The 24,869-nt window shown below is 36.5% G+C and overlaps 1 protein-coding gene across 7 annotated transcripts in view; it reads right to left on the bottom strand.

Moving 5' to 3' along the window:
• LOC144978490 (uncharacterized) overlaps positions 1 to 24,869 on the bottom strand; it is a 129,913-nt gene that overhangs the window by 102 nt on the left and 104,942 nt on the right. Inside the window, exons 1-14 of one of the 7 annotated variants that reach the window (XM_078924653.1) lie at positions 22,525 to 22,583; positions 14,351 to 14,794; positions 11,551 to 13,354; positions 10,544 to 10,921; positions 9,569 to 9,750; positions 8,907 to 9,008; positions 7,326 to 7,436; positions 6,893 to 6,965; positions 6,041 to 6,188; positions 5,408 to 5,531; positions 4,885 to 4,998; positions 3,997 to 4,154; positions 3,291 to 3,552; positions 1 to 2,889 (exon numbers count right to left, since the gene is read on the bottom strand). The exon at positions 1 to 2,889 is cut by the window's left edge and continues 102 nt beyond it. In XM_078924653.1, the coding sequence (XP_078780779.1) occupies positions 2,695 to 2,889; positions 3,291 to 3,552; positions 3,997 to 4,154; positions 4,885 to 4,998; positions 5,408 to 5,531; positions 6,041 to 6,188; positions 6,893 to 6,965; positions 7,326 to 7,436; positions 8,907 to 9,008; positions 9,569 to 9,750; positions 10,544 to 10,921; positions 11,551 to 13,354; positions 14,351 to 14,755 (4,056 nt within the window). In that variant the 5' untranslated portion in view covers positions 14,756 to 14,794; positions 22,525 to 22,583 and the 3' untranslated portion in view covers positions 1 to 2,694. Of the gene's footprint in view, positions 2,890 to 3,290; positions 3,553 to 3,996; positions 4,155 to 4,884; positions 4,999 to 5,407; positions 5,532 to 6,040; positions 6,189 to 6,892; positions 6,966 to 7,325; positions 7,437 to 8,906; positions 9,009 to 9,568; positions 9,751 to 10,543; positions 10,922 to 11,550; positions 13,355 to 14,350; positions 15,002 to 21,738; positions 21,918 to 22,132; positions 22,413 to 22,524; positions 22,584 to 24,869 lie in introns of those variants that run through there. The other 6 variants (XM_078924649.1, XM_078924648.1, XM_078924651.1 and 3 more) reach the window with 6 other exon arrangements.

Here is a 24,869-nt window from a genome sequence, read left to right on the forward strand (position 1 = left end):
ATGGGAGGTCAGCATACCCTCTGTAACCCAAAATCAGTCCTCATATGTGACAGGCCTTTACATAATCGCCTCCAACGAAAAGAGAAAAGGAGGCAGTATATGTACTACCTGGAGGAGAGATCTGGAAATAGAGATTCTACTTCTAGGTCCAAATACACATGGAGGCTTTTAGAGTGCCTCATCCAGGACTATGATAAATATAGAAGTCTTGTATGGGGCCTAAAGTCTATGAAAGGTTCAAGGCCTAAGGTAAGTAAGTAAGCATATATCCAAGATAAATATCTAACAGTTTCATCCTTCAAGTGTTTTGACCAATAGCCAAAATAGAAAACTAGTTATAACTTGCTAGTATTTTGCACAAGCAATGCAATAAATACGCATGTTAGTTTTAATATTTCTCATACCTCTCACTATGTTCATAAAAGATGTAATGTTACCCATATTGGTGAGGGTAAAATGTTATCAATTATGATAGTGTGTAAATTCGGAATTCTTACAATACGATTACACCAATCAGAAGAAAAAATTAATAATATAAAATTGTCATAACTCACAACCTAAATGCTTACTGTTCTGCCTCTTTCAATTACAAATGTAAAAGATGAAAATGACTAGCCTGTTCAGTCTATTATCATCGAAGATGTTCGTTCTTTCATGATAATATAAAGGACCGAGACATAAACCAAGTTTTCTCATGTTAGGCTGTTATTTGATCATTTGAAGCCAACTACAATACAACTTTTTCTGTATAACTCTGGACTCAATTATTGTTTAGCAATTTAAAATAAACAACATTCTATGACTTTTCTAAAACGTTCTTGATTCTGTATTCAGCAAAAATGAAAAAGGGACTGGCTAAAAAAAAGGGGTGTGTGTGGAGGGTCAGTTAATGAAAAAAAGAGAGGGGGTGGGGGCTACAACCAACAAAGACCTTGGATCGTTATTCAAAGTGGGCCAAGAATCTACAATGATAACTTTCAAATGATTAATTTCTCTTTTTTATCAAGCTTAAAAAACCCCCCAAAAAACAAACTACAATTGTGAAACAGTTCCCCCTCCAAAGCCACCCTCTTTCCAGGGTGATGGGAGTCCAAAAGAGCTGTAAAAGATACATTTTTCTTGTTTAATTTGATGTCTGTGACTTTAGTCTGGTACTGTTTATTCTAGAATGGAAGAAATGTTTTGGTGAATGAAACAATCACTTTATAAATAAAACCAGTACACAAATTTACATGTCTTATAAGGACAGTTGTAAGAGAACCATTGTTGGGTGGGGCGATGGTCTAGTGCTTTTATATCACTCGCCTTTGGGTCATATAGCTGCTGTTTGGATACTGGTGGAGACAGTGGGAGTTCTACTTGTGACCTTGGACAGGAATTTAAATTGCTCAGTCCATTATATATATAAATATCATCTTTTTAATATCGTTAAGTGTAGTGAAAAGGGGCATTAAATAAAATCTTAAACTATAGCTTTTAACTATGACAGTCATAAAAGCTTTAAAAATATTGAACACATTTCGACATCCAAACAAAACGTCTTACAATTTACAATGCTTCGTATGTGCTAAAAACTAATTAACTATCAGATGTGGTCTATATAAATATGTGTATTTCACAAAGTTGTGACGATATACATTGCATTAGGAGTAATTGAGGTAAATAGATGGATTGGTGGGTAGAGATGTAAGTACAATTCTTTACAACTGACTAATCAATTAACAAATTCTATCTTAAAGCAAGGCAGCTTACATTACTATTTAATGATAATGAAATAACCCAGTAGTTTTCCTGTGCAATAAATTCTAAATTTCTATTTTTAAAAATCAGAAATAATATAATTTCAACAAAAATTAGTATGGAAAGTGTATTGTGAGCAATTTGGTGAATGTCATTATTGTTTGTTTTTTTTACAATGAGCAGACAACTGCTTAATACACAATAATTTGATATCGAAAATAGTGTTTAAATAAATAAACCAAAAAAAAAAATGCAATTTATATGATTGATTTGATTGACGAGGATTTTTTTTTTTCTTCTATGAAGTACTTGCTTCTTTATATATTCTCTCATTCCACACCTTGAATAAGTCCATGGTAAGATAAGACTGTAAGGGGCAAAGTTCAAATATGGTCAGACTGAAATAAGGCCCATGAAGTTGAGGTCTAGCCTGGTTTCTGTAAATATTTTTAGACAATACCAGTCTCTATCAATGGATAAGATGCTTGGCTATTGTTTACTTAAGAACATTCCTCAACATCCTTTTGAAAAATGAATAAGCCCTATTTAAAATCTAACTCTTGTACAATTCAGCTCCCATTAAGAAAAACACAATTGTTCCTTATACAAATGATGCATAATAATGTATATGATTCTTGGTTTACAACGTTACATTAAGCTATAAAAACAGACTTGGCGCATGTTATGAACCTTCAGCATATCAAAATGAGGTTGTTTTCAATTAAGAGATTGACTTCATATGCTTCCTTGTGACATGAGATATTTAAACCCATAATGTTGACCTGCAAAAAAAATGGGAAGAAATTTATCTTTGAAAATTTTCCCTCACAGTAAAGAACATGTAATGTGGGCATCAGCTAGCAGATCTTATTTTCAAAACCCGTCAACTGAATAAATGTTACATTTTAATCATTAGGTATTTTGACTTCTAATTACTGTCTATGTTCTTCATTGTCAAACAACGCCTTCCATGAAACTAGTATCCAGGGCTTGGATAAGGGTGCGGATGAATCCCATCTCCTTCCGTGTATTCTCAAATATGACTCTGGGGTCGTCACTCTCACACCTGAGACAGTTTGGTGCCATAACCATAGCAAGGTTGTTCACATCCATCTTGGTCACCTGGGCATTCTCTGAAGCAGCGAAAACCTAATGAAGAATAAATAAAAGCAATGAAATAAGTAAATAAGGGGTATCGGAATTAGTGATTTGTAAAAATTATATTATTCATGTTACTCAAATTGAGTTGCTTAAATTGGAAATTCAAAATTGAAGAACTTTCATAATCAAGGTAAAATATAAATAAATAAAATAAATAAATAAATAAATAAATATATAAATAAATATATAAATAAATAAATAAATCATCAAACAACAACAAATACAATAATAATAATTGAAACAACGACAAAAACAACAATGAATAACAAACAATTCATAACAACAACAACAACAACAACAACGACAAAATAAAAAACAAATAAGTCAACAGGCCACCAGATTATCGTTATCAAGACATTGGTTATTAAACAGCCAAAACAACAACTCACCTGTAAAAAGCGAACGAGGTAGCACAAAACCAGTCTGTTAATATCAGGCAACTGGTTGACGATAGTGATGGCAGCTTCGGGGCTAGAATAATTCTCCACACAGTTGTCGTAGAAGTGAGCTGGTATTAGAGGTTCGTAGAGTTCGCGGTACCAAAGCTTGAGCAGGGAGGCTGGGATGTGAGGGTCTGGACAGTCTGATGGAGGGATCCATTGGTCACATCTAAGCTTAAGGGCGTTGACCTCATCTATATCACCTGGCACTCTGAAACATTAAGCAGGATATGATAAGAAACATTAGCTACCATCAATTTAATTTTGCCATTGCATATCAAAATATGTAAGTGAAAAAGAAGAAAAGAATGAAAGGATGGTATGCCAAGAACAATTTGCAAGGCAAATAGAGGAGACAGAGAAGTAAAAGAGGCAGATAGAGGTCAGATCTGAAAAGGTGTGTACAAAACAGTGTCAGACAAAGCAGAAAGAAAAAAATACAAGAAAAAAAACACCCCAAAACTGGGGATCGAACCTCAGACTTCTTCATTAGTGGTCAGGCGGGCTACCATTACACCAAAGATGGAGGCCATTCGTTGCTGCCTTTCATAATATCGAGCAGACAGGGCAGTAAGAAGTAAATAAGTATCTCGAGATAAATAAAATAATGTTCCAATTTACATTTAAATACCCGAAATATTATCATGCAACTAACCTAAATATTCCCTCTGTCTGCGTCCCATTGAGTCTAAGTACCTCCTCTGACAGGACGACTTGTATCCATGGCAACTGCCTCTCTGGGAATCGGTCTTTTTGCAGTAGCATCACATCCTCCAGCATGGATCCAAACATGGATGGGTAGAAAATGGCTTTCTGAAATGTGGTAAAATTTTGATAAACCTAATTATTTCTTGGATAATCGATTTCAATCTTTTCAAGTTGAAAATTTAATAGAAGGAAAGGAGGAGGACAAGTAAAAATAGAAAATAAAATAGAGGAAGAAAGAAAAAGAAAATAAGACAGAAGGAGGGTAAAAAAGAAAGATAAAATGTGAAATTTATTAGAGTAAAATATCAATCATAGTTAATTTACTATACAATCATTCATGTTCAGGGTTAGGAGCAAAATAACAGGAATAAAATAAGAATTGGATTTTAAAATTTTCTCTGTTACATGTTGTAAGCTAGTCTGTGTCTGTAACTTAGCTTTTATATATTTCAAAAATAATATTTTGACAAAATGATGATGCATTGCATTAACATACTGGATACTGATCACATTGAATTCATGACAACGCATAATACTTCCATAATGAGATACCATCACAAAGACTTGCTTAAATGGTTTCAATTCTTTACCCTTCTTTCAACCTTAAATTAATCTTCCTAAAACAAAAACAAATTTGATCTAAAATCAGACGAACATTCCTACCACCAAATTCAAGAATCACTAACAACATTGTACAGTCACCTGGGACAACTATAAAAAGCATCCAACGTTTACATCAAGACACAAGACCGAACGTAGGGCTAGGCATCAGTTAGTTTGGATAATTAAGTAAATCTAAAATAAATCAATCACGTCTATCAACTCAAACCCCCACCTTGGCCTGTTCCACTTCCTCCAACGTGGGTTTCCTGACCCCCTTCTTAGCTCCAGTCTGCAAAGCTCTCTCCAACCTCTGACTGCAATGGCTAGCGAAATGCGAAATGGGAACCTGAACAAAATTGTTGGAAAGACATAATAAAGTGAAATCTTTTTAAAAACATGAAAAAAATACACAAAGAAACAAATTACATTTCATTTAAATTTTATTACAGTATTTTATTTCATTATTATTTTATTTTATTTTTAATTGAACTTTTTATTGCACCATGTTAAGGAAGAATTCACCCAATCAAAAAAATGAAGAACCCCCCCCCCCAAATGAAAACAACGAAAACAAAATAGAACAAAAACCCTCGAAAAATATTATTTGTTTTGCAATTAAAGTCTAAAACTGGTGATCCTATTACTCATCCGGTCTATATAACATTTACTGATCTTTATCTTTAAACATCAAAAAATCATTCAAAGTTGATTTAATTCATTTCACATATCCGCATTAATAAAAAAAGATAGCTTACATTGCCAAACTCAGCATCTTTGTGTTTGTTGATGTAGTTGTCGAGGTAGGAATGGAACTTTAGAGAAGGGGGAAAGAAGTGCAGACACATAGCCATAAGTTCCCATCCACGCTGGAGACTTTCCCTGATGAGAGAGGAATAAATAAAAATTATTGATGACCAATTTAAGAAAAATTATCCTACCACCCCATCCTTCTTGCACAGTGGCCAAACATCTTTAACAAAAAAAAATTTAACCAGAACTTCTACTTCGTAGATAAAATAAGATGACTTCAAACTTGTCACTTATTCATTTTATTTGGGACTACTCTCAAAATCTCTCAAATTTAAGACTTTGTGACTAGTCAATAATTGAGATATAAGTTTACCACCCAAATGAATATAAAGGTACTTTCTACTTTGTCATGTTATGACAGTCAATCCATGCAGTAAATGTTGAATTTATATCTTTCTTTTATGCTTTTATCTAAACTTGGATTTTCAATTGTACAGGCAATGTTAAAATACCTCAAATTGCAAAAATATTTAACCTGATACTCCTGTATATTTAATTCAGTTAACTATGTTTTTAACATAGCAAAATTGCACATTTATTGCAACCACCAGATCAAGATGACTTAAGCAATAACTCACTCTCTCTTGTTGTCAGTGGTCTGACGTGACAGCTGTATGAAGATCTCATCCCTGAGGTTGGCCATGGTCCATCCTTTGGTGATAATATCTAGTGCTACAGACATTGGTGCCTGTTTACCCTTACGATCTCCCATGTATAGCTGAATCAGTGAACATTCAGTTAAGGAAAGTACTACGCACGGTATTCAAAGACAGAAACTAAACTTCTTTTTTTTTAATGACTTTATAATAAATGCTGACAAAACAAATACTTTGGTATATGATAATCTTTGACCACTTTATGTTTTCAAAAAAAGGTCCCTTGTTTATTTTAACACTACTTCACTTCATGATCATCAAAATATCACCCGCAAAATGCTATAACTGCTTTAAAAAAAAAAGTTTATGACAAAATACCTAAAGGTTGATAAAGATTAGAAATTAAATATAGCTGAAAGTCGACAAGAATAACTGGTATTGTCCAGCTTAGCCTATTGGAGTATATATCATTGTCTGGGATAAATGCAGAAATACATTATCAGGAAAACAGTTACATGTGTTCTTGGTGTAAAGTAAAAGGGTTCACTGATTTGGACATTTTGTCATCTCTAAAAGTGATAATAACAGTAAAAATTTTGAAGAAAAACTTTAATAAAGGCATTTTTAAAAACAAAACCCCTTCATTTCTGAAGGTATTCCCCTTAAACCCTGAGGTATATATCCATCTTTACACACACACACACAATCAAATTCAGATAAGAAAAGCAAATGTAAAGACAAGACAACATCTGATAAGAAAAGCTGATGGGAATAAAATAATACAAATTGGATGAGAAAAGCCAATGTCCAGAATATATATAGATAAAAGGATATTTTTAAACATGTCACAAGCCTCCTTCTTGATAGCCTTGTCCGCTGTCCTTATCATTGGCTTTTGAATTGGGTCCTGTAGTCAGGGAATGGAGGGAATATAAAGTATATCGTTGATGACGAAATGAAAAAGGTGAGCAATACAAATTATCAGTTACCTACAAATAATTTCTAAGCCATAGATAAAAGGAGAAAATCGTTTCTTAAGGGGTAATATATAGCACTTTCGAAGCGTTTAATCATGTCTAGGTTAATTTCAATACTTTGTATAATTCTTTAAAAATCAATAAATAACAAATAATAGAAAACATTTTATAAATTCATCCTAACCTATTTCTGCACTATCTTTATGTATATTTTCATATTTATCTGAATCGAATTATTTAATAAAACCACCTAACACTCATTAAATTTCAAACACAGTTATGAGTTTTACCTTGGACCACGTGAGCATATTATTCAGAGGCACTTTCTTCCCAAAGAGTCCCTTCTTATGACGATTTAGATGCTGACTGTAATGTTCCATATCTCCCTCAGAGGCCAATTTCTATGTCAAAACAAAACAAGAAAAATTAAATACAGTTTTCAAAAATATGTATACATTAAGATCGTGTTTCAATATGAAAAAATAGGATGTTAGCATATTTCAAGTGAAACAATTTAAAATCTTCATTGAAATATTCTCAACAGTTTAAAGCATTTATAAAAATTATCGCTTTTATTCTTTTATTTTAACCTTGGATTCTCATTTGTACAAGCACTGTTAAAATACCTCAAATAGCATATATAAAACCTGGTACTCTTGCATATCTAATTCAATTGTCGTTAACATGGGGTGTTAGCATATTTCAAGTGAAACAATCTAAAATCTTCATTGAAATATTCTCAACAGTTTAAAGCATTTATAAATTTATAATCCCCCCCCCCCCCCTACTTCTCTTTCCCCCCTAATAGCTCAATTAGTGGAGAAGGTATGCACACAAGCAAACACACCCATTTTAAAACCCAAGATAGAGTTGGTCATTTTTTCTGATTTATTCATCCATTCAGCAGTGATTACATGGCTGGGTCTATTAGATCTGACATAGAAAGAGTTTTCCACAGACAGGAATCAGCAAGCAATTCTTTCTGTTATATCAAAACTGCCCACTGCTACAGAAAATACAGATTCTAGCTCCAACTGAAAACGAATGAAACTTATTCAATCACAAAGTTTGGCATCCGTGCACTCAGGACTTTCAATCGTTATTCAATCATTCTAAGGGAAATTGGTCCATTTATATACAGTTAATTATAGAAGTAGCCAATCTTCTTGATTCCTCTCTGGAAACTATGGCATTGTAAAATCCTCAAGAAGGCAGGTCTGGTTTTATCAATGCAAATTCCATGATAAATCCATAGGACATGGGTCTTATGGGTCTGAAGAACTACTCCATAGCTTATAGGGCATGATTCTTATGGATTTGAAGAACTACTACATAGCTTATAGGGCATGATTCTTATGGATTTGAAGAACTACTACATAGCTTATAGGGCATGATTCTTATGGATTTGAAGAACTACTACATAGCTTATAGGGCATGATTCTTATGGATTTGAAGAACTACTACATAGCTTATAGGCCATGATTCTTATGGATTTGAAGAACTACTACATAGCTTATAGGACATGATTCTTATGGATTTGAAGAACTACTCCATAGCTTATAGGACATGATTCTTATGGATTAGAAGAACTACTACATAACTTTTATGACATGGGTCTTATGGGTCTGAAAAACTACTATATAGCTTATTGGACATGGGTCTTATGGATTTAAAGAACTACTCCATAGCGTATAGGACATGGGTCTTATGGATCTGAAAAACTACTCCATAGCTTATAGGTCATGGGTCTTATGGATCTGAAGAACTACTACATAGTTTATATGACTTGGGTCTTATGGGTCTGAAGAACTACTACATAACTGTATCTATATGTTATAATATTGGTTGAACATGAAAAAAAAGGTACCGACCCCACGGCTGAGTGATCCTGTTGATGGACTCATAGCCATGTTGACATCAGATTGTGAGGGAACCACCATGCTCAAGGGTCTCTGTCCAACATTCAGTTCCACCTGTGACATTAAGTAAAAAGTTTAAAAAAAATAAAAGTATAAGGGGAAGCAGCTGTTTCTTCAATCTAAAAGAAAATCAAAGACCTAAATGTAGATGTCACTAAAATATCACAACAATTTCATTATCTCTTGGCCTTTTATAAATTCAACAAGAGACAAACACAAATCTTCATTGGAAGAAATCATAAATTTCAACACAAGGATTAACTGTGTTCAATAGTACTACATTTCAGTATGGGGCTTAGTGTGTGACATCAGACATATTATGCATTACCTTTTGGAAAAAAAAATTTTTTAATGTAAAATAGTAAATGGGAAGCAATTATTTTTAGTTTAGCAAAAGGATTGGGTTTAGCGCTTTGTAAATTTGAGATTTTCATAACTGTGACACAAAGAGAAAAAACTGACAGCATTTACAATTCGTGTCTGTTTATAGAGTTTTTTGGTTTAGTCATGTTCAGTTTGACTGATTTTCACTGCATTCAACTGTGAAGACAACTGACTATTTAATAAGGCTGAGGAATTTTTTTTTTTCTTTTAAATTGTCCTCTAATATTAACCTGTAGAGACTGGCTTCGTTCTGCTGGACTGGTTTCTGGCTTGTCTCCTTTCTTCCTTCGAAGTGATGCATGCTGAGTCTCCAACGACTGGGGGATGCTAATTGGCTGTGTTGAAGAAACCATGTGACCTCTTGGGGTTGCAGAGAAAACACTGGACGTGTCCGATTCTAATTCAGGTACACCTTGAATTTTTTAAAAAGAAAATAAATAAAACTAGTATTATCTTTTGTAAATTGTTATCTAAACAATAAGGATTTTCGACTGTAACAGTTAATACAAGTATGGAAGTGAAAAGTTAGTTCTGAAATGTGGAAATATTATTTTTAAAAACTTGAGCTTTTATATATTGCAATATTCACTAAACGTGCTCTCTTAACATGCAGGACAAGACATGACTCCTATTAAGCGATATTATTTTTAAAATTTCGGAAAGGGACAATGCTGTTAATGGCCAGGTACTCACAGTCCAGTCAGAGAATGTAATCAGAGAATGTGACTAATGAGCCTTTTCCAAGGACTCAACTATGTGCCACCCAGAACTTGAACCCAGGACCTTCTAATCCAAAATCGAGTGTCATACCACGAGACGACATAGCCGCACAATATTACTCTTATCTCCAAAATCTTAACATGATTTCATATCAATCAGTCCATGCACTTAAGACAACATATTCTGATTGTTTTGGTTTTGTTGTTTTTTTTTGTCTATTGCAATGAAAAGCAATACTATCTCATGTACATCATACCATATTCTTATATTCTATTGTCTGAACACCAAACTGACAGGCATGAAGAAAAGATGGGTTTTTTTGTTTTTTTTAAATTTCAGACCCTCTGTCTTTCCAACAACAATTAGATAACCTACAGCAACCGGAGGGAGAAACTCCAGCTCCATGTGCTTTATGTCTCTAAGGAATAATTTCACATCTTTCTACAAAAAGCTCTTGATAGTACATAGAATACCACTATACTTACTATCATAGTCTGGGTAGCTATCCCGACTGTTCATATTTTCTTTGTTGTAGTCATCATCATCATGCAGGACCTCATCATCTCCTTCTTCATCATCCTCCTCCTCCTCTTCATCATCAACATCCTCGTCATCATCTATATCATCTTCCTCATCATCGTCTTCCTCATCTGGTCTATGCCTATACCCATCAATTCGAGGACTATCCATTCCAGGGTTGCCAGCCAAGCTGTTGTTGCCGCTGTTTCCTCCATCATGGCCATTACGACTAGGAGGAATGTTGGCATAGTCTGGCTCCTCTTCATACTCATCCTCATCATCAGCACCTTGGACACCTCTCTGAATTGAAGATTGGTTAGCAGGAGCATAGCCCATGCTAATATCTGAAGAAAAAAAAGCCCAAAAAGAAACAAAATAAAATCTCAATTTGTTAATGTGTGAAAATTTAAGAAATTTAAAAATCACTATGTCCAAAAGCTCATCGTGTTAAACCATTTTATAATTAACTATATTATAACCTCATTTCAACCCTTGTCTCTATAAGACCTAACAATTCATTTTAAAAAGCCAGCAAAGACATTGAACCACTTGACAGTGAACAGGACTTGATGTTATAAATTAAGTTGGTAGTCCTTCAGAGTCATTAGGCCAATGAAGCCGGAGGTTAACCCGGTTTCTATAGTAAGAAACGGATAATAGCAATTGCTTGCTACCCTTTGGACAGGACACTAGTCTATTGCAAAGTACTTTCTGCCAGATCAAACAGACCCAGCTACCCAATCACTGCTGGGCGAACAGGGGGGTCAGAAAAAAATCTTGACTGCATCCAGGATTGATGTCGGTCCCTCTACCAACTGAGCTATCGGGATCCCCAAATTTAGGTGGGTGTCATCTTAATTAATTGCAATATAAGACACCCATTTTCTTACCAATTAATTTTTTTTTTTTTAAATACATGTTTTGTCAATGTACAGCATGACAACATTTATGATACAGCAAAGAATCTACTTACTTCTTGCTTGTTCCAAGCTACTGGAGGTCTTATTAGAATTGCTGCTATCTGGCAACAATCGTGGTGAATTGTGGGAGGAGTGTGTAGTGGTAGTAGCAGTATCAGATACAATTCGGGAAGAGCCAGGGGAAGAAGATCCACCTTGGCCATCAGAAAGCTCTCGGGTTTTGGCTAGAAGTACGTTGTCCTTTGAAGAAGGCTGATGATGATGATGGTATTGTTGTTGTTGCTGTTGCTGTTGAAATTGTAGTCTATTGGAGCTGGATTGAGAGGCATCACTATCACTACGGTGGTGTTTTTGATGTAGCTGTGGTGTTGGCTGTTGCCCTATAATACTACTACTATTACTACTAATACTTGTATGCATAAGCTGAGGGCTCTGGGTAAGACTCTGTGTGTCAGAGTATGTATCTGACAAAGACTGAGATGTTTGCATACTGGGAGCTATTCCACCATTGCCAGCAAGGATGTAGCCAGCGGTATCCACACTACCCAGACTCCCACCACTACCTGAATGTTGGATATCCAGACTGTTGATTTTCTTATAAATTCCGGAACTTCCTGATGACTGACTGCTGCCAGTGCCACCTCGTGTTAATCCGACATAATTTGGATTTGTCCTTGGGAAAGATCTTTTAGATTTGGCTGATTGAGCATAGTGTACAGATGCTGGACTCATATTATTTTCTTGCTGATTGACAATGTCCTGACTAAAAGCTATGCATTCTTCTCCTCCTCTCCCTTGATCTGATAATGATGAGATCGGGGCTGCTTGGGTGAGGCCATCGTGGCCGTCTGTTCTGATATACATCATGGACATGGGGCCGCTATCTCCGCTGTAATAGCTACTGCTATCATCTGACATTGATCCTTTTCTATAAGGTAAGTTGTGGTCCCCATGCACAGGACCACCCGGACTGGTGTAATGGAAGTCTGGCATGCTGCCTTTTCTTGAAGCAGTCGTATTATCGGCAGTGCTGTAACCATGGTGATGCAAGGAGTGGTGGGAGTGATGAGATGTGGCAGGGGAGGAATCAGAAGAGCCTCCTGCCCTCATGTCATGGAAGCTGGCAGGTTGCTGTTGTTGTAGAAGTTGTTGGCGGTGGTGATGGTGTTGGTGAGAGTGATAATGATGGTGTGGGTGAGAGTCAGGTGCGCTTGGTCCTCCATAAGACATCATCTGAGGGGACTGGTAACCCAAGACATCACTGCTGTAGGCGCTGTGTTGGGACTCCGACAAGCCTTGGTTGGTACGGGGAGAGGGACTTCTGTCGTTCAAACTGCCTTGTCTGCCGTGGAGTAGTTGCTGTTGTGGATGGTGATGGTGTGATTGTTGCTGCTGTATATAAGGATGGGAATGAGGTTGGTTTTGTACATGTGGAATATGGGGATGATGAGGGGGAGTTTGGTGGTGGTGGTGGTGAGAGTGGGAGTGGGGGTGGTTATGAGGATGATGAGAATTGATAGGGGGAGGAGGAACGGACTGGTTTATTCCTTGGGATGAGGAGACAGGATTCTGATGCCAGCGAGCACTACCGCCTCTCGTGGGCATTGCAGCTACCTCTACAGGAGATTTGTGCAAGGATCTCGACCTGGTGGGTCTTGGGGAATCAATAATTGTGCGTTGGGGCATTTCAAAGGAATCTCGCCTCATTACATTACGGTTGATGACGGCGAAAGGAAGTTGATCACTGTGGGTGGAGGTTTGACTACTTCTTCGTCGGAGCTCTCCATTAGCTGAAGCCGTAGCTGGATCTTCATAACGGCCAGAGCTACCTCTAGAGTCCTGTCTTTGGTATCGATTCTGTTTTAAAGATTAATTAAAAATGAACATCAGTTTTGATTCAATAAAGATGTTGATTCATGATTGGATTAAATAAATTGTTCATCTATTCTTAACAAAAAGATAGAGTTGGGGGTCAAATTTTTCCCATACAATCCATGTTAAATTTTTGCCAACAAGCACAGGAATACTGGCAAATCTAAAAATTATATAACTATTTTTTACAGATTGAAAAACAAGAAACTGGAAACCAAGGGTTAACTATATCACCCGTTGACTCAAATGAATAGTTATATAATTTCCTAGGGAATAATGATTGGTCGTTTTTGTTGTTGATTTTATGTTTGTTTTTTTTCGGGGGAAGGGGGGGGGGGAGATTCCTACACCAAGAGCCTGGAAATTGTCTGGATTAAGGAAATCCACTGAAGTTCATGGTAGTTCAAAGTTATCTATATCATGACATATTGAGTGTAGCCAGTCAAAAGGTAAAAGTTATACTCCAGATAATGTTAATCTATCTGTGACTATTTTCCAAGTGTAATGACGCTATCAAGAAGGGCGGACAAAGGCACATCATCAAAAATTTAAAATTTTGATCTTACAACCAATTTGACAAAATATCTCTTAAAATGACAAAACAAAAGCATAAAGTTTATTTTAAATTCCTGTCGTTTGATAAAAGACATATCGAAACACTTTTATTATGCTTTTATTATTTCAACATTTCATGGATAAATTCACTTAACAAGAGACATAAATCAAGTTATCAATTGTTTCTTTTTTCTTTTTTTCTTTTTTTTTTTAATGCAGCAAGGTAGAATCTGCAGCATTGTCATATAAACCAAACCAGATTTGTAAATCAAGTCATTACAAATCTAAAGAATCATTTAAAGTATGCAAAGCAAAAATAAAATGTTATTCTCAGCTTCGTGGAGAACTTTGCAATCAAAGAAATTATACTTGTCTTGATTTCTGTCCTTAAGTTTAACCAAATAATATTAAATATAGCGTCCTTACTTTTTTGTTTGTATTGGGACTGGTCTGAGCTCCCTGAGACGCTGTTGAGCCAGGTGGAATAGGGGTTGGGGTGGCCACATTAGAGGACGTCCTGTGGTGTCCGCCGCCGCCGCTGCTGCTGCCATCAGGAGTTGGGGAAAGCCCGGTGGTCGCCCTGACACCACTAGATCTTTGACCTGCTGTACCAGTACTGCCGCTTGCATGATGGTGCCGGCGCTTTCGGTGATTATAAGAAACAATAAGAAAACTGACGATGAGGGAACATGAGGAGGAGAGTAAGAGGTAGAGGCTGGCGTCCCCAAGGTCAAGGTTGAGGATGTAGTGGACACAAGAGGAAAGTTTGTCTTTTAATTCTTGAATTATTGTCTCCACAACATTATCATTAACTTCCATTCTTAATTTCATAGAACATTATCCGATACAATCCATCAATCCATGAATTTGCTAATTAAAAAAATAATAATAAAAATAATAATAAACACAGAAAATAGTCAAAATAGCCTCAACGATTACCACAGCTCCTCTAGATTTGTGAAAATCCACATGAAATTTATTTGGTCAGTCACAGTTTGTTCGAACTCATTTTAAATTCAAATCTCATCCCCTAAATTTTTGTTATTGTTTACTTTGTTTTTGTTTTGCATGATTAATCTACAGGATGGTTAATGATTTCAGAATTGTACAGAACTTTATATTCAGGGTTCCCGTCACCTAATCTTGTTTAAATATTATTTAATATTTAAAAATAAATAAATAGAATAGACAGAATCAAATCGGATACTACTGTTCAGTTTTCCACGCGCTTTAAATTGACAGTAGATGAATATCTTAAAAATTAATTATATTCTACCGCATCAACAAACATCGTCTGTAAATTGTTCGTTGATATCGCTAAGAGGGGCTCAAAGAAAGTTTAAGGGAGAGAATTTTCGGTGTAAAAACTAAAATTAAAATACCGAACTTATGTCAATTTAGATACATCAACAACTTATTAGAACCATCTCAAATTTGAATGGATACCACGGCATTAGAGAGAGAGAGAGAGAGAGAGAGAGAGAGAGAGAGAGAGAGAGAGAGAGAGAGAGAGAGAGAGAGAGAGAGAGAGAGAGCGAGATGGATGCGCCGGTACCTACATGAAATGTATATTTGGCACAGGCGACAAAGGCAAATGAAGTATGACATTATGTTCATTGACCAGCTACTGAGAGAGGTATACGTGTAAACCATGTTTATTCTTTTGCACGTGACAGACATACACATACATACATACATACATACATACATACATACATACATACATACATACATACATACATACATACATACATACATACATACATACATACATACATACATACATACATACATACATACATACATACATACATACATACATACATACATACATACATACACACGCGCGCGCGCACAGCGAGCGAGCGAGAGAGAGAGAGAGAGAGAGAGAGAGAGAGAGAGAGAGAGAGAGAGAGAGAGAGAGAGAGTCAGTAAATAATAAAAAAATCGTATTGTAAAGATTCGAAAGAAACGCCTCTGCCCATTTACAAGTGTCTCTATATCAAATACTTTCTGGTGTCTCTGCTAATGCCCTGTCCCCATGCTTATTCGTTATTCTCTTACGAGATTTGTAAATTCGATAACGCATATTATATCATACAATACATGCTCTACTGAGTACGTGATGAATAAAGGGGTGGTGGTTTTTTTAAAAAAAAAACGGCCAACATTTATGGAGAGAGAGAGAGAGAGAGAGAGAGAGAGAGAGAGAGAGAGAGAGAGAGAGAGAGAGAGAGAGAGAGAGAGAGAGAAAGGAAAATAAATGTCAAATATTAACTTGAGGAGGAGGAGGAGGAGGAGGAGGAGGAGGAGGAGGAGGAGGAGGAGGAGGAGGAGGAGGAGGGGAGCAAAAAAAATATCAACAAAAAAAAATATTTTAAAAGGAAGAAAAAGAAGAAAAATTGAAGCGTTTTTTATTATTATGGAATCGCTTTACAAGGGGTCCCTAGCCAAAAGCAACACTTACCATGTAGGACGAGACATGCATGTGGCGCCTACTCGGCGATATTTCATTCCCCCCCCCCCCCCCCCCCCCCCCCCCCCCGCCAAACGACAGATTAGCTAACAGTGATCACGCTGTTAACGGACAGGTACACCTAAGCACGGTGAGATAATGTGAGTAAAGAGCATTTTCCAGGGACTCACCCATGCGCCACTGAAAGCGGGACTCGAACTCTGGACTTTCCAGTCCGAAGGCGGGTGTTATACCACAAGATCACAAGGCCAATGTCACCGCTCTAAATATTGTCCGTGTCATGTCTCGTTCTACATGTTACGTGTTGCTTTTGGTCAGAGACCCTCTTTAAAGCGCTTTGAGCACGTTAAGTGGGTATTGCGCTATATAAAAGCTCAAGATTTTGTGTTTTTTATTCCTACCCCCCCCCCCCTTCTCTCTCTCTCTCTCTCTCTCTCTCTCTCTCTCTCTCTCTCTCTCTCTCTCTCTCTCTCTCTCTCTCTCTCTCTCTCTCTCTCTCTATCTTTCTTCTGCACTTCCCTCTTTCTCCATCATCCTCTTAGTTGCTCGACACTGACGGCACATTATGGAGTACTTATTGTACAAAATCCGTAAAAATAAGTACCACAACTAATCACTAACAATTGGCCGCCGTATATATAACCCAACCATTAATCACCCCCCCCCCCCCCCCCCCCCCCCTTTCCCCAATGCTTTTGATATTGTATTCGTGACAAGTTGAAATGTTAGAATAACGCTGCTGTGTCTGCCTACATGTGATGGTGAAGGGAACTTAATTGATCCAAAACCATCTATGATACTGAACCATAGCACGGTGCCAACAAACTACGTAGGCTACCTGCATATTACACACACACTCTCTCTCTCACACACACACACACACACACACACACACACACACACACACACACACACACGTCTGCCTCTTTCAATTCTGTACCGTCCATAGAGAATACCTCCTAGTCTGTGGTATCGTCCCCCAAATTCTCTCTTTCACTTTCTCACTCTCACTTGGACTTCTTTTTTTTTTTTTTAAATAAGTGAGAGAAATGGATATTCTAGCAAGATAATTTGAAAAAATCATGGGATGGCATAACTGACATTAAAACCATCCATATATTTCAACAATGGTGTTTTAAAAGGTTAACGTTTGGGAAAATATGCTACACAGAAGAGAGACAAACAAACGGACATGCAGATAGATAGATAGATAGATATACAGATAGATTAGATAGATAGATAGATAGATAGATAGATAGATAGATAGATAGATAGATAGATAGATAGATAGATAGATAGATAGATAGATAGATAGATAGATAGACAGACAGACAGACAGATAGATAGATAGATAGATAGATTTTTCTCTTATTATAGTGATATAACAATCACCAAATTACCAATGATGTTTTAAACCATGAAGGTATTAGTATCATTATCCTTTTGCGCGCACCTTTGACGTCATATTATCACCAGTCGGTGGAATAAATGCTATGTAAAAGGCATTTCCTAATGGTAAAATGTTCACACACACACACACACACACACATACGCTCTCTCTCTCTCTCTCTCACACACACACACACAGAGAAAGAGACAGACACAGAGAGAGAGAGAGAGAGAGAGAGAGAGAGAGAGAGAGAGGGGGGGAGAGAGTGTGTGTGTATGTGTGTGCGTGTGTGTGTGTGCGTGTGTGTTTCCAATGTCAAAATGACATTGCTTTAACCATGCCATTACGAGTAAATTCAAGGAGTGGTGTTCACGCATTTCTGAGCCTGAAGAAAAAAAGAAAAGAATTCAAAAGACTAAAATTTAAAATAGTTTGAATTGGTGTTGAATTGAAGCACTCCTTTACAAATTGTGTCTCACCGCCTCAAACTGGTATTTTGTCGAAACGAATAATTTGCTGACAATCGAATCTAAAAAGTAAAAAAAGAAAAGGGTTGAGACTTGAGTATATTTTATTAGCGTTACTGTAAAGAACAATTAGAAATTCTTAGACTCGATATTAATTTTTTAAAATTTAAAGCAGAAAGGACACACCTTTTACACAAATACACCCAATACACACACACACACACACACACACACATACATACACCCCCTCCCCACACACATACATACATACATACATACATACATACATACATACATACATACATACATACATACATACATACATACATACATACACCCATAGTTATGACAGTTATGTGTCCATAGTTATGATCAAATTGTCCACAAAGTACTTTTTAAGTAGTCCCACGCAAATTCTTACCCGCGGAGACAAATACAACATTTTGGTAAGTTAAGTACGTTTTCAATTGTTATATTCTTGATTGAGCTCACGATGTAAATGCTTATCATATTCGGGAATTTTTGACTGAACATTTTTCTACTTTTTTTTTCCATAGGAAATTGAAAGGCCTTTGACCTGTGCAGTCCTCACTATGATGTCATGTTATTATTATATGCTATGTTATTATGGTATGTCAGGGAAAGATAAAACAAAAACAAACAACAACAAAACAAAAAAAAAAACAACCAAAAAAAAAAAAAAAAACACAAACAATATGGTACTTCTGGTGACTGTAAAGCACAGAACGTTGGCGTACTGTGGCCACATACGACGCCACAACAGTCTTCAGAAGTCAATACTTGAAGGAAAGATTAATTTAGGGGGAGGGGGGGAGAGAGAGAGAGAGAGAGAGAGAGAGAGAGAGAGAGCGAGAGAGAGAGAGAGAGAGAGAGAAGAGGGAGAGGGAGAGACAACGAAAGCGCTGGTTGGGAAATATAAAAGAAATGACTGAGAGCATGATACAGGACTACTCAGAGATGGCGCAAGACAGAGAATTGTGGGATACCATGGCATCCGTCCTCTATGAGAAGGAACCCGGTAAGGTAAGGTAAGGTAAGGTTATTATGAGTTTTGTGAAAAAATGATGAGATGATGCCTACATTATGTCATTGGTACCGCCCTACTATTCTTATTATCTATACTGTTGACAATCTTTCTTAAGTTGGGAACATAATCCTAGTACAGTACTTATCAAATTCAGATAAAAACGAGATTATTAAATCACGATTAATCGGCATAAAGTCATCGATCCTGACTCAAAGTGTTAAAGCAGATGGCAGAGGACCATAAAACCATTATGCATGCTGCGGCTTGAAGTCTTGTGGTATGTTATGACATTCGTCTTCTGACCTGTTGGACCCTGGTTCTCGTCCCGCTGCTGCTGTGGCCGGTATAAAGTTGAGTCCCCGGGAAAGGCTCTTCACTCACATTCATTCACCGCACTCAGGTTTTAAATGAGTACATTGCCGGTATTATTTTTGGTTACCGTCAAGAGAGAAAAGATGTTATGGCGCCTCACAAGAGTTATGACTCGTCGTCCTACATGTTAAGTGTTACTGTCGACTCGAGATCCCTTGTAAGCGCATTGAGTACATTAAGTGGACATGGCGCTGAGTAAAAGTTTGAACTGTGGTAAATGATTATTCAGTCCCACCACAGTTGGCTCAAGTTGAGGCGCCAAAGTAGCCCATCGATATGGTGTCCGGCATTGTAACCAAGTCAAGCGATGTTCAGCATGGTCAGCGACAGGACTATTGACAATGATTGTAAAACTCACTAACACATTACCCCACTTGAGTCAGGTGAGAATGGAAAACGGACTATAAAGGCAGTTAAATGTGTGAGTGCTAGGACAAAGGAGACATTTTACAGGCGACTTGTACTGAACGAAAAGAACATGTTTCCACAAGGAGAATAATAAATGAAGCATTATGAAACGCAATGACCAAAGTGATTACAATATAATATGATACGCATTACATGGATTCATTTTCATCATTTTTTCCCCCTGTCAAAGCAATCCTATCCCAAGCCCGCAACAACATTATTACAACGTATTCTGTCTTCGTCCCATCCCATGCCCCCTCTCGCTCTCTCTCTCTCTCTCTCTCTCTCTCTCTCTCTCTCTCTCTCTCTCTCTCTCTCAGATAAATTTAGAGATATTTTCCTCTACCACCTTCTGATACACATTTTAAAAGTATTGTCTTAAAAATCAAACCACAAAATCATCCATTCTTTGTATTCAATAATTAAAATAGAAACGGGATTGTATTATTAGTATAAACTAAGCTCGGATGGAACACACATTAAAGCTTGCAATTTAATTAATGGCTAACAGCTTTTACCGACTTTAATTCTGTTACAGGGAGACTGTTTTTTCCTATCACAGACACAAACTTTAATTAATGGCTAACAGCTTTTACCGACTTTAATTCTGTTACAGGGAGACTGTTTTTTCCTATCACAGACACAAACACACATACACATACACACACACCCATACACATTACTAAACATTACATTTCTAGTTTGCAGCTGCTGACTTCACTGTTTTCATTGTAGCCTGAGGTCTTTTCAAGTTAAAAAATAAATAAATAAATAAATATAACAACCCGGCTTTAACGGATTTTAAAATAGCCTTTAATTCAAAGTTCGAATGGCTACATTTCGAGTCACAACCTTGGAATAATTGGTGAACAAACGGATCTCGCGACAGCTTACATCGGGTCGCTTAATCGATTGAGTAAACTAAAATAAATCACATTTAGATTTAAACAAGGTTGACTTCTTCAACTCTTAATTCGACTCAAGACATTCACTGCGTTGAATAAATCTTCTATCTCTGTGCGCCGTGCGTATCTTGTATTTTTTGGGTGTTTTTTTTCTGCCATATCAGCGCCAGACACGTTGGTGCAAATCAGATAAAGGCATTTGAAAGCATGCTTGCATGGAGCCAAGGGAGCCGCAGTTTATCCTCTTGTACGCAACATAAAAACAGTCAGCCAGAATATTACCAGCTAATGCCTGGAAGGGAAGGTGTACAACTGCTAATAAGCACTCTCTCATAAATTGATCAAAACGGACCCAGAAAATGACGTGGAAAAGGCTCTACTTATATTATACCAACGGATAAGAAATGAAAAGAGTAAAGAAACATTTTAATTCTATTGTTTTCTGACACTTTCTGATTATTTTTATTCTTTTTAATTATCTATTGATGCTACGCGCTTATTAAAAAAAAACGCCCAAAAAACTCATAACAAACGGCATTCGGATATAACGTACCAAGACACACAAGAATGTGTAACCTTAAACGTTTTTGTCTGATTAATACAATTTAGTGAGAACTACTCATAATAATGGCTGGCTAAAAGCAATAACAAAGAGCTGAGTGAGGTCAATCTCGTTCTATCTTTAACAAAAAGAGACTCCTCCACAAGTTGAAATAAAACCAAAAATAATCCCAATCGAATGGTGTACCTCACTTCCCTTTTCGGGTGATTCATAGAATACAACATCTCTTAGTTGAGAGGATAAAAATGAGTACCTACATATTTAAACAAAGACCGCAGTTCATTAATTAAATCCTTTTCTGCATCAACCAATGCACTTGACTTTGCACCATACACTTGACTGGGATTTTCACACCCATCGTGAGTGACAAATTGATACACTTCTTTGGGTGACAAAATGACACACCTCTTGAATGACAAAATGACACACAACTAAATCACATATTTACAACCAACATGATTAATGGAATATAAATCGTTTCACTTTTCACACAAGATTAATAATAATAATAATATGAATTATCTGTATAAATTCGAGATTTTAAAAATGCGATGACATTTTTTTTTTCACAGACACTAACACGTATACTATATCCTTCCTCGAAGAAGCATTGTAAACATGGGGAGTAAATCCATTCAACAGTGATAAACTACTCACACAACACAGCGCAACAGTAAATAACTCGGAAATGTCATTCACTATTTGTTTTTGTTCAACCGGGCGACACAGACTACCATAAACTGTGTAAGCTAAGCTTAAGTTATTATTTCCTGGCAACACAAATGACTAGCTATCAAATTAAATGCTGTGCCATAATTAAGCTAGATATATCTCGTTATTTAAAACAACAAAAATATAACACCATCACATTGTGAATACTACACACACTGTGTCAAGATAACATTCGATAAGTGATAAAATTGGTGTAAGAGTTAGATATTATCAGCATTTGATATGCTAGCTATTCTTTACGTCTGTTTTTCTTTTAAATAAAGAATAACAGCGATCGGTATCACGGATGGCTGTGTGGTGATATCAACGACAGAGAGAGAGAGAGAGAGAGAGAGAGAGAGAGAGAGAGAGAGAGAGAGACTGTACTGCTGACAGATGAATGCCACTGCTCCTGTTGAGGACGACAACAGCAATTTATTGAAACTCAACACCACCTCCGTCAACATTTATTTGTGTTGATGTGTGTACAGTACGATACGTGTATGTCTAGATCCGTGTGTTTACTGTGCCCAAAATATTTTTTTAAATTTCTTTTGATATTTCATAAAATTATCCTTATTCATACCATGATGACGTACTACGTACACAGCAAGATTCATTCTTAATTTAATTTTCTTTCTTTTTCCTTTCCTCTTTTTTTTTTTTTCAAACTTAAAAATGGCATTAGGCGGAGTGTCTCCGGTGAGGTTTAAACCCCATATCTTTCATATCGTGGGCGAGACATCTAACTACAATCCCGAAGAGAAGATTAATGTATCATTTTACTAGTGCCTCTGTTGTCAATGTATCTCAACAGTTCACCAAACATAGAGAGAGTTTCACATTTTTTCGTCTATCAGATATATTATAGTAGTGTGACTGCACCCATAAGGGACAATTATATTGACATGTTAAACGCTTCGATTAATATATAAACAAACACGCACACACACACACACACACACACACACACACACACACACAGAGAGAGAGAGAGAGAGAGAGAGAGAGAGAGAGAGAGAGAGAGAGAGAGAGACGGGGGTAGGGTGAGATGAGATGAAAATTAGAGGGGCTAACATTAGATGACAGAGGTTGCTATGTAACTGGATTACTTTTAAAAAAACATTAATAAACATACTAAAGGCAGTTGTGAAACAATTGAACACGCTGAGCGTGACATACAGCCATATCAGAATAAATAACCATCATTGTTACAAAACAAACCGTAAAAATAAGGGCATGATACATCACCTACAACATATTATTATAAGAGAGATGAAAGAAAGGGGAAGGGTGGTGTTAAAAGAAAACGAGATGGCAGGGTATCGAACTCAAAACTAAAATCTGTTTTGTTGTGTAAATTTGATATGATGCTCTCTCTCTCTCTCTCTCTCTCTCTCTCTCTCTCTCTCTCTCTCTCTCTCTCTCTCTCTCTCTCTCTGTGTGTGTGTGTGTGTGTGTGTGTGTGTGTGTGTGTGTATGTTTCACTCACTCACTCTTCAAACACCACACATACACACACAAACATAAAGCATGCCTCAAACTTGATAATTGCGTTTGGATTTAAAGGGGGCCGGAAGGGGGGGGGGGGGGGGGGCATTTCAGTTGTCACATACAAATGGTTGACTGGATGTGTCTCATATTTTGATATTCAGACGCAAAGTTATTAAATACAATATTTCTACTCCTGAGCAATGTGACACCATTAACGTTAACAGTTAAGCAATTTATGATCTCTCTCTCACACACACACACACAAAAAGAAGAAGAAAAAAAGAAAGAAAGAAAGGAAAAACAACGACCCCCCCCCCCCCCCACCCAACAAATTCAAACCAAACTAAAAACATAACTCCAATAAATGAAATAAAAAAAAAAGCAAATACCCCCCCCCCTCCCGTCCAAAATAAACCCAAAAAAACAATAATAATAATAATAATAATAATAATAATAATAATAATAATAATAATAATAATAATAATAATAATAATAATAATAATAATAATAATAATAATAAACAGCAAAAACAAACAAACAAAACAAACAAACAATAAAAACACACACACACGCACAAACATCCGCAAAGTCGCCAAGAGTCAACAAGATCAAGAGAGAATGCCACCATGCACAATGGCCATGATGAAACTTAATATAATACAGTCCTATCAAATACCAACACAAGTCAGTGACCGTGATTGTGTTGACCTCTTGTTCGTATGTATAGTATTATTATTATTATTATTATTATTATTATTATTATTATTATTATTATTTTTATTATACTAGGTACATGTAAGTAATTTCTTTATTTTTCATATACATATCATTACCTATGTACAACATCTCAGATTACAAAATATTATAGGATACTACTTCATAATAGCCAGGGGTAAGTCGTGAGTGGTGAGTCATCTCGGATAGTTGGTGGCAAGTGGCAAGTAAGGCCTATTCTGACGTAGATACTCTGACAAAACACATTTTTCTCATTTGGCCATAAAAACTTTACTCCATTCTACCTACATCGTTTTCGAAAGATTGAAAACGGACCTCGCTCGAACTGTCTCTCATCCAAGACTTTAAAAAAAAAGCTTCAGGTTTAATCATTTCGG

Source organism: Berghia stephanieae, chromosome 8 (assembly GCF_034508935.2).
Source record: "Berghia stephanieae isolate SIO BIC M18660-M18661 chromosome 8, UCSD_Bste_1.3, whole genome shotgun sequence".
NCBI classification, from domain to species: Eukaryota; Metazoa; Mollusca; class Gastropoda; order Nudibranchia; family Aeolidiidae; genus Berghia; species Berghia stephanieae.